Here is a 10,822-nt window from a genome sequence, read left to right as displayed (position 1 = left end):
TATCTGTGGTTCTGCTTCCTCACATTCTTCTGCCAGAAAAGAATGAGGAAGGCACATTTTCCTCTTACAATTGAAGTTTCACCGATTACTAGGAACTTTCCTACAAGTTCCTGCATGGCCCATTATTCCTTAGTGATTAAAAAATATATATTCTAATACTCTCACCATCTCTTGATTTGTGTCATCAATTGAATTGTTCCCTCTTTGAAATTCATATGCTGAAGTCTTAAATTCAAAGGATCTCCATTTGAATTTTAATGAAATGATTAATGTTAAATGTGGTCATAAGTGTAAGACCCTAATGCAACAGACGTGTTGTATTTATAAGAAGAGGAAGATACACCAGAGACCTCTCACTTTTCACGTGCATGCAGAGAAGAGGCCATGTGGAGACGTAGTGCACTAGAAGGTGACCAAGTGCAAGTCAGGAAGAAGCCGTACCAAGAACCAACCCTGCCAGCACCTTGATCTTCAACATTCAGACTTCAAAATTTTAAGCAAATCAATATTTGTTGTTTAAGCCATCCACTCCGTGTTGGCTTCTTATGAAGACCCAGACAGATTAATACCACATAACTCTGTTAGCGCTGTTCCCTGGATGGAGAATTAGTCCCCTGAGGCTGGGCACATCTCTCAGATTTCTACATAAAGTAGGCAAAAAATAGTAGCTCTGATATAAAAACTTGTCATGTCCCTGTTGACCAATTTCTGGGCAAAGTGTTTTAATGAAGCCCTTCGGGCTTTGTCACAAAAGTTGTCTTTTGTCTTTTCTTACGACCTAACTAATGGACAATGGGTACCAGCTGGATGGAGACGGACCACTGACCATCTTCTGCTGTCTCCTTAGTATGCCACAGAAAACCACACCAACGTGACTCTATGTCTCCAACTTTCTAAATTTGCACTGAATCTAGTGCTAAATGAGGAGCTACATGAGGTCTGAGTTTTGTTCCCTTCTTCCCAGTCTTCCTCAATTATCAAGGGCAGAAAAGAATTTCAATGAAATTTGGCTGTCAATGCCCTCAACACCACATCACTTTTCAAGGTCCAGGAGCTTTCTTGGGGGGATAGTGAAATACACTTGTAAATGGAAAGCCCTAAAGCACATACAACAGCTAAAGGAATGGCCACTGTGCACCTGAAGGCTGATGAGGCAAATGGTAGGGTCCCTTCCTCCAAGATGTTCCTGGGTGTGTGATGGTTGGATGCATCATGTATATGGAAATAAGGACTGGACTGAAGTAGATACAAGGGCCATATCCCATAGGAAAACAGGAAAAAAACAGATGGGCATCTGTGAAGTACAGTTAATTAAATTTATTGGGTTTAAGTTGAAATTTTTTTCCAAAGTTTTAGTGTTCTTAACTAAATATGAATCTTTTCAATAAACTGAGAATTAAAAGGAGAATGGAGTTAGAAGTTGAGAGAGAAAGAAAGTCCTGAAAGAACAGAAAGAAAATTCACACAAAACTATCACATGGCAGAGGCCAGAATGGAGCTGACTGCAGTTACGTCATTATTCTGCAGACCTAGTTGAGACTCTTTGGTATTTAAGGCAGGCCCAGTGTTGAAGAACTCCTTTAGTTTTTGCTTCTCTGGGAAAGGTCTTATGTATTATCTTTTATTTTACAAAAAGATTTACATCAGTAAAGTTTCTTGGTTGGCAGAGTTTTGTTTGTTTTTCAGTTTTTTTCCCCCAGCAATTTGAATACAGTCATGGGCCACCTAACAATGTTATAGTCAATAATAGACCTTATGTATGTTTGTGGCCACATAACATTGCAATACCTGTATTTTCACTAAATGTGTTCCATATTTATATGTGTTTAGATAGAGAGATACTTACCACGGTGTTTCAGTTTCCTAGTGTTCAGAGCAGTAACACGCTGTACAGGCTGGTTGTCTGGAAACTTTGTGCTGTTTCAAATAGCCTATGTGTAGTAGGGTATTCTTTACAGGTTTGTGTAAGTTCACCCTATGATGCTTGCACAATGATGACATTGACTAGAAACACATTTTCAGAAATAATCTCTATCACTAAACCATACATTATCAAATATAATTCCTCTCCATTCTGAACTGAAAACCTACTGCTGAGAAATCTGCTAAATCTGCTCTTTTCCTTTCTGTTTTCAAAAACCTTTCCTTTTAACAATGTGGTTTCATACTATCTCTGATTTTTCTCATTTGGTTTACCTTATTTAAAAAATACAGAGCTTCTTGGATGTGGATGAATATTTCCTCCTCAGATTTAGAAAATTTCTATGCTATTACTTCTTTAAATAACCTTTCTGCCTCTCTCGCCCTGTCTCTCTATCTCTGTCTCTCTCTGTCTCACCCTCTTCCTTCACTACCCCTTTTATCTAATCTCTGCATAACTCCTCAATGCATAATTTCATTTTCACTGCGCTTCCTGACGCGTAAGTCTTTAACTCTTTTTTATTTCTTTCATTTAAGTTTTTCTTCTCTGTCTCTACTATTTCAAACGATCTTCCTTTGAGTTTACTGTTTCTTCTATTACTTGATCTAGTCTGGTCTAAAATCCTCTGTTAAATTTTTGTCTGACTTATTGTATTCTTCAGCATCAATATTTTTGTTTAGTCATCTTCTAAATGTTTTATCTCTATTAAAATTCTCACATTGTTCTTGCGTGATGACACTAACTCATTGAACTTGTTCTAACATTTCCTTTACATTTTCTGCCAGGTAATACATATGCTTCCTTTTCGTTGATGTCAGTTTCTGGATCTTTATGTTGTTCTTCTGTTTGGACCATGTTCCCCTCCTCCTTCATTTTCCTTGACTGTCTTTGTTGCAACCTGTTCATTATAACAAATCCGCCATACACTCTTCAAAGACTGAGGCTTATAGAGATCATCCTCACCAATCAGTCCAGGCAGTAATTTGGGTCTCTCAAAACTTCATAGTATTCAAACTTCTGTCTCTGTTCTTAATGGTCCCTGGGTTTTAGAGGATGATAGATTCTGCCAGTAATCACAGGTAGGGGAGGCAGAAACTATTTACTCAAGCAGCCCCTTGAAAATGTGGACCACTGGGCAAAGTTTTGTTATTGATGTGTGATTCATCAAAATAATGTTAGCTCAAACTTCTCTCAACCAGTCATTAAACATAGAAATTGTATCATTTCTTATTTGAATCTGGAGTTTATTCTTTGAATATATGGGTAAATTTGCAAACTAGTTTAAATCTGCCTATTTGGCAAAATTATCTGTTGCTGAATTTCCATTTTCTGTGTTAATCTCTTTTGCATTTAAATCTAACTCTGTATTAGACATGTATCTAGAATGCGGAAAATGTAGTTCTGTGAAGTGAGGGGCACTCAGCTGACTCTGTCTCCTTGTGGGAGGAATCCCAGTGCTCAGGGTGGGGCCTCCTGGGTGGATAGAGGCCCAGTTCCCTCTCAAGCCTTAGGGACAGCAGCACCTCTGCTCTGGATGCACATCTGGGAAGCAGATGCCCCAGATGTGCATTGCCCAGGACCACAGAGATGCTCAGGACTCAGGTTGGAAGGGGCTCACTGAGGAGTCGATGTGGACTAGACAAGGAGGGGAGCCTCTGGACAAATCCTGGGTCCTCCTTTAGCTGAACCATATCAAACCATCGGGAGACCTTCCACTACATTTTGGTAACCCATGCCCTGAACTTTCCAAACTCTAACACAGTAAACTTGGTGAATTGAGCTGGAAGTGTGAAAAAACTGAAATGAAGACGACTCAAGTTGATTCTGTAACAATGGATCATTTTCCAGGGAACATCCCAACAATATTGATAATAATAATGTTAATGTCAAAATCCACACACTGTCAACATGATGGCAGTGTGTCTCATGGTATAACGAATTTATTTACTTGAAAATTATGTTCACACCAGTCCTTTCCCACAGAAAATCCCACTTTCTCTTCTCACACAGTCAATTTCAGCAGCCTGATCCTCAGAGTTGGAAGCAACGTGTCCTCAGGATGTAGGAGGGGAAATCACTAGCATGGCCCTGGAGTCCTGGTGCCAGGTCCTTCTCCATCTTTTTGGGAATCAAATGTAAATATTCTGTATCTATTTGAAGAACTTTATGCACAAATTATGATTCAGTTTACAAGAATATTACTTCACACACAGACACACATAGGTTTTTAATATTTGTTTGCTGTCTTTTCCATAATAATCTCTTACAGTGTTTTACATTTATTTAATGTGTTAGTTTTATTTTAATTTCATGTCGGTTTCCTTATTCCTTCGTCTTTGTGTTGCATTTCCCTATAGCTATCACTATTTTATATACTTTGCAATGTAAAGCTCCTGGTGCAGCCAGCAGGGGGAGGAGGAGGAAATGGGTCACACTCCTGACCCTCCCTGTGCAGCCGCAGGTTCCCAAACACAGAGGTCCCTGCTCTGCACCTTCCCTGGGGACAGCTTTCTTATTGGTGGGTCCTGTGTTTAATTAATGAGAGTTTCTGTTTCAGGGGTGCCGACCCAGGTACAGCTACTGAATCCACTGCAGGAGTGGAAATGAGCTTCCAAAACACAGTATCACCTGAGAGACAACTGAGTCCATCCCTGTAGTACCATGTGAATTCCAGATTCCTGAGCAGAGCCCCAGAATCATAAAAACTTATCATATGTGTCCTGTGTTGTGGGTATTTGTGTCCCTGCATGTTCAGCTACATGTGTGATGCCACTTACACTTAATGAGATGAGATTCCTGCTGCTTCTGTCAGGTCACTGGTGATCTCTGAAGCTACTTCTGGTTTCTGCTTTAATATATAAAGAGCATGTCAATCATCATCCACATTCTTACAATAATATAAGCCTGGAAAATTGATTATCAATGATTTCTTACATAAGTTGAAGAAATGAAATTGCAGGGAAAACCTGGACCCCAAAGCTAGAAGGACATTACAATAGTGATCATCAGTCTGATGAAACAAATTTTCTGTGGCAATAAGATACCAAATTGTAAACAAGACCTAAGGTCTCACCGGGCAAGGATTAAGTCACTCATCCCTACAGTTAAAAAAAATAGAATAGATTGTAACTTCCACAGGGGTTTTTCTATTTCTCTAACAGTTAAACGAGCACTGGTCCTGAGATAAGCAATATTAAAACATTTGCAGCTTATGGAACTCCAGGCATCGGGTAACTGTGCCCCTGTTCCACAGCCATAAATAGAGCATTGATTGGACAAGAGACTGATTTCTGTAACTTTCTCTGAGAAGAAACCACTGACCATGGACTTGTCCAGGCCAGTTTCTGGAGGCTGTGCACTGTGTGTCTTTCTGCCTTGCACAAAGCCCTTTTGATGTGCATGGTCCAACTGCAATTCATTTAGTTCTTAAGTCCTCACCCCAACGCAAACCTGAAATGCATGTAGCACGTGTGTTTGCTTATTACACAAGGAGCCTGCATGCCATGCGAATATCCATAGCTCCTTCTACAGCATGCTGAGTGTATACACTTGGCCAATCCATTTGTTTGAATTCATTTCTCATCTCTCCCTATCTTGAAGTGCCTTCTCACAGTCTCTGTGGGAGGCTTTGCTTCTCAACCTGTTAAGATGGCTGCCCTGCAGTATCAACCCTTTATCAGAAATAAAGTCTCCTTTCTAAATTTATAAATTGGGTGATTCTTTGGTTAGCAGCACAAGCTGGTGGGAATAGTTCCAAGGTAATTTCATAAATGTCTGGAGGACAGATGTGGACAGGGTTAGGGTAAGATCTCCTGGGGACCACACACCCCACACTGTTATGGAATTCCCTCCAGAAACGTCTGGGTCCTCAAGATGACAATCCAAATAAATTGTCTCATGGCTCTGTCATCAGGATAACTATTCTCTGACAAATATGCTCAGATCTTCCTCCAGACAGACTCTACAGAGAAAAAATACTTTTCAAGATCTTTATTCTATGTGAGGGGAAGGGATTAATTTCCTTCCCAGACAGCTTCATCTGAGCCTTCCTGTGTCATGGAAATAGGGTACAGTTAATAAAACAACTGGGATAAGACTCAAGAAAATTATCTGTGGATGCTGCATCCAGGAGTGGGAGTACAGGATGGAGGAAAATCTGCTATACCACTGGAGACTGCTTGTAAATGGTGAAACTGGGAGAAAGAACAGCAAGAAACCATTGGAATTCAATTTCAAGAATATATACTGCTCCCGTACCCAATAATCACCTCCTCAGCAATATGATTAATCTGGATTAGAGAGAAAAGTGTGGCAATGCACAGACTCTGTCCAAGGACTAGAACTTAGGGAAACCAAAGGCAGTGGGAGAGAGCAAGTCAAGGAGAGTGAAGCGATTTAAAGCCTCTGAGACCAACAGCTTCAGGACCAAGGTCACGACCCTCTCCCTCAATGGCCCTAGATCTGCATCTCATGGGGCATCTGCAGGGCTCCCAGGTGAGAATGGGCAAAAACAAGGTGAAGACATGTTCCCAATCTCTGCTAGTACTGAGCTTGTTTCAGCTCTGTTTGAAAAACAAAAACAAAATGATAAAACAAAACAACAGCAACAACAACAAACATAACAGGACTAGGGTCAGAGTTGGAAGCACTTCTTTTTGGCAAGACACTAGGAAGGAGGGCAAATGTGAGGCTCGATACTGTGCAAATATGCCACTGTGTGTGTGTGTGTCTGTGTGTGTGTGTGTGTGTGTGGTGGGGGACTTTGAGACATAGGGTCTGTGTGTGTGTGTGTGTCTGTGTGTGTGTGTCTGTGTGTGTGTGTGTCTGTCTGTGTGTGTGTGTGTGTCTGTGTGCGTGTGTGTGTGTGGTGGGGGACTTTGAGACATAGGGTCTGTGTGTGTGTGTGTGTCTGTGTGTGTGTGTCTGTGTGTGTGTGTGTCTGTCTGTGTGTGTGTGTCTGTGTGTGTGTCTGTCTGTCTGTGTGTGTGTGTGTGTCTGTGTGTGTGTGTGTGTCTGTGTATGTGTGTGTGTGTGGTGGGGGACTTTGAGACATAGGGTCTGTGTGTGTGTGTGTGTCTGTGTGTGTGTGTCTGTGTGTGTGTGTGTCTGTCTGTGTGTGTGTGTGTGTCTGTGTGTGTGTCTGTCTGTCTGTGTGTGTGTGTGTGTCTGTGTGTGTGTGTGTGTGTGGTGGGGGACTTTGAGACATAGGGTCTGTGTGTGTGTGTGTGTCTGTGTGTGTGTGTCTGTGTGTGTGTGTCTGTCTGTGTGTGTGTGTGTCTGTGTGTGTGTGTCTGTCTGTCTGTGTGTGTGTGTGTGTGTCTGTGTGTATGTGTGTGTCTGTGTGTGTGTGTGTGTGTGGTGGGGGACTTTGAGACATAGGGTCTGTGTGTAAAGTAATAATCTGACGTGATCTTCAACCAGAGAATCATAAAAAAGAGGCTGCCCCAAATTTGTCATCAGTTCCGTGACTTCTCACGTGTCTGGACCATATCAGTGCCTCTGGAGCTCCAGGGAAGGGGCTCCCTGGTGGCTTTCGTCATTCCTTGCTTGCTGTGCTGAGGTGTCCCTACAGATTACGTTGGGTTTTCTAAGGCCTCTTTTCTATTCTAAGAGGTGTTGTGAGAAGTAATTGCTGTTGCGGAAGGAGCATGATGAGCCAAGGCATAGCCACTTCTTACTAGGCTTGAGATGCTGGGAGAAGAATTCTCTGTAAGACCAGACAGGAACCTCCATGCAGGGCAGGAGCTGAGCTTCAGTGGGTTTTGGGATGCACCCTGCACAGGATCCAGCCCTCGAGCAGGAGTACAGGAGGCTGGGGAGGGGTTTCCTCTTAGGGACTGGATATTCCTTATTTCAAAGCAATGACGACATAAAAGTTAAATAAATATTTAGCAAGTACTGATGTGTTTTTAAGTATTCTCTTGTATATGTAGTCTATACCTAATTCAAAAATTAATGCAAACCACCTTTAAAAGAAGAAATGTCTAGACCCTTCAAATGTATTTATAGTCAGGAATTGAGGGGCTGTTTTATTAACTCAATGGGTGTTACTATCGAGAGACACACTCATCCCAGAAGTTAGATGGGCAGAGGGCAAGGCTCAGGAAAAGTTCACCTTGACAGTGAGCCACAGGAACAAGGAATCACATTGAGGACCATGTCCTGTGACATTCCGGGTTTCTGTAAGACGAGTTCCGTCTTCATTGACATCTGAGCATGTCCGAGGACAAATATCATTAACCAATGATCATAGCATGGAGCTCTGAATCCCGCTGTGGCGTGGTCCACGTGTCACCTATCTTCTTCCTCAGGGTGGAGTGGCCTGAGCTATGAAATACCTGCCTCATGAATATGCAAATGCACTGGTGTCTACCGAGGTAAATATAGATCCGTCCTTGACCAGAGAGCATCACACAACAACCACATCCCTCCCCTACAGAAGCCCCAGAGCACAGCACCTCACCATGGACTGGACCTGGAGACTCTTCCTCTTGGTGGCAGCAGCTACAGGTAAGAGAATCCTCAGTTCCAGGGCTGATGAGGGGACTGGGTCTGGTCAAATGAGATCTCATACACTCCTATGTACTCTCCTACAGGCGCCCACTCCCAGGTGCAACTGGTGCAGTCTGGGGCTGAGGTGAAGAAGCCTGGATCCTCAGTGAAGGTCTCCTGCAAGGCTTCCGGATACACCTTCACTGACTACTACATGCACTGGGTGCGACAGGCCCCTGGACAAGGGCTTGAGCGGATGGGATGGATTAACACTGGCAGTGGTAGTACAGGCTACGCACAGAAGTTCCAGGGCAGAGTCACCATGACCAGGGACACGTCCACGAGCACAGCCTACATGGAGCTGAGCAGCCTGAGATCTGAGGACACGGCTGTGTATTACTGTACAACGGACACAGTGTGAAAACCACATCTTGAGAGTGTCAGAAACCCTGAGGGAGGAGGCAGCTGTGCGGGGCTGAGGAGATGACAGGATTTATGAGGTTGAAACCTGTTTAGAAAATGGGTTAATTATACAGGAAATATTATTTTCAACTTTCACCCTGTAAGTAACATTCATGGAGTGGGAAAGGCAGCCATCAATCAGGCTGATGCAAACATTCCCATGGAGGCTTTGTGGGGACATAAATTTTAAAATTGAATGGATACATCATTCGGAGCAGGATTACTTGATCACAAGGTAAGACTAAATATAACGTCTAAGAAGTGGCCGACATTTCTTCCTAAATGTCTTTGCCATTCCCTTTACATTGCATTTATTTGAAAGCTCTTTTTAAGATCACAGCAAAGTTGAGTAGAAGAAACACAGTTCCCATGTACTCCTGCCCAAGACATGCACTGAAGTAATAAATAACTTGCAACGGATGAACCCACATGGACACATTAATTGTTTCCTTTTCTGGTGGTCCCTGGTGTAACAAGCCTAAGCTACCTTGATGTACCTGAGGTTCTTCCAGTGGGTCACTGGGAATTACGGCAGGTAGAGGGAAAGTGGGTGGGGCCATTGCTCTTTGCACTTTTTCCTCAAGCATCCATAAAACGTACATTGACTTGGAGCTCCTGTTTCCCCTGGTTTTATATGCCCCCTCCCCTAGGGTAAGGTTTCCAAGTGTTTACAGCTGGGGTCCCCAATCCCCACGCTGTGGATCCGTTAAGGTGTGTGTTGTGTTAGGAGCCAGGTCGCACAGCAGCAGTTGAGTGCAGGCGAGCGAGCATCACTGCCTGAGCTCCGCCTCCTGTCAGATCAGCTGCACATTAGATTATCCTATGAGCCAAATTCTACTGTGAACAGCCCATGAAAGGAATCTAGGTTGAGCGCTCCCTGTGGGAATCTAATGCCTGATGATTGCAGGTGGAACAGGTTCATCCCGTAACCACCCACCGCCCTCATCCATGGAAAAATTGTCTTCCACGAAACTGTTCCCTGACGTCAAAAAGGTTGAGGACCACTGGTATAGAGGCAGGTCTATGCCTCGGTAAGCCAGCAGCTTCTGGTGAATTCCATAAATAATGACCTTTAATGAGAAATGGAGACTTGAGTCATGAGGGACTTCGTGAATAATTCCCTTCAGCTGCATTCTAAACATGATAAGCTCTTTTCTGGACAAAGCCCCTTGTGCAGAAAATGCAAACACATGCATGGAATCCATGCAGGAAAATAGCTTCCTTTACAAAGTGGTTTGGAACCTGGAACGAGCTCTCAGGATTGGCCACTGTATCCTTTGCTGCTTGCACTTTAGCCAGAGGCCTGAGTCTGATTGGTCTTGCAGCAGGAGAGCTTCCCTGGGGTCACAGGTTACAAAAACGCCTGTCATCCTCCAGCTGAGCAAGCCCATCTGCATGCTTGTCAGTGTCAGCCCCACGAGGGGCGCACTCGGGAAGGTGACAAGATGCTCACAAACCTCCTCCCACCAATTATCCACCACCACACACTCAACTGCAACCCGTGCTCCAGAAAGGGACAGGGGCCTGCAGGAATAAACAGAACGGAAGTGTTTTCTTACCTGGGAAAGACACTGCCAAATACCTCGTGTTTCAGGAAGGTTAACTCATAATTGTTCAGGAAGTGACTGAAGGGCAGTGGTGGGTGAGGTGACGGGACAGCCTCAGGGCTGCAGATGAGGAGGGCTCCCTCCCCACGCAAGCTTATTCTCCAGGAGCTGCACCAGGAACTCATAGAGGATCAGGAAGGATTCTGAGAACATTCTTCTGTGGTGCTGCCTAAAGGGGGAACATAAATTATAAAAAAGTAATCAATTCTAAACAAAGTATCACATTTGTTATCACACTAGGCACGTCCACCTCTGTCCTGGAGCTGGTTCAGGGAGTAATTGGGGCCAGTGATGAGGAGCACAGGCTCAGGTATCGGGGCTGACTCATCCCAGACATGAG

The 10,822-nt window shown here is 43.6% G+C and overlaps 1 gene segment (V, D, J or C); it reads left to right on the top strand.

Moving 5' to 3' along the window:
• The first annotated feature begins 8,338 nt into the window (after nucleotides 1-8,338).
• On the top strand, nucleotides 8,339-8,935 carry LOC104674293. The segment is given in 2 exon segments: nucleotides 8,339-8,431; nucleotides 8,518-8,935. Coding segments are annotated over 2 exon segments (363 nt in total).
• Nucleotides 8,936-10,822: the final 1,887 nt, after the last annotated feature.

This window comes from Rhinopithecus roxellana, chromosome 5, assembly GCF_007565055.1.
Source record: "Rhinopithecus roxellana isolate Shanxi Qingling chromosome 5, ASM756505v1, whole genome shotgun sequence".
Taxonomy (NCBI): domain Eukaryota; kingdom Metazoa; phylum Chordata; class Mammalia; order Primates; family Cercopithecidae; genus Rhinopithecus; species Rhinopithecus roxellana.
The sequence above is the reverse complement of the archived record's forward strand: the minus strand, read 5'-3'. Positions and strand labels throughout refer to the sequence as shown.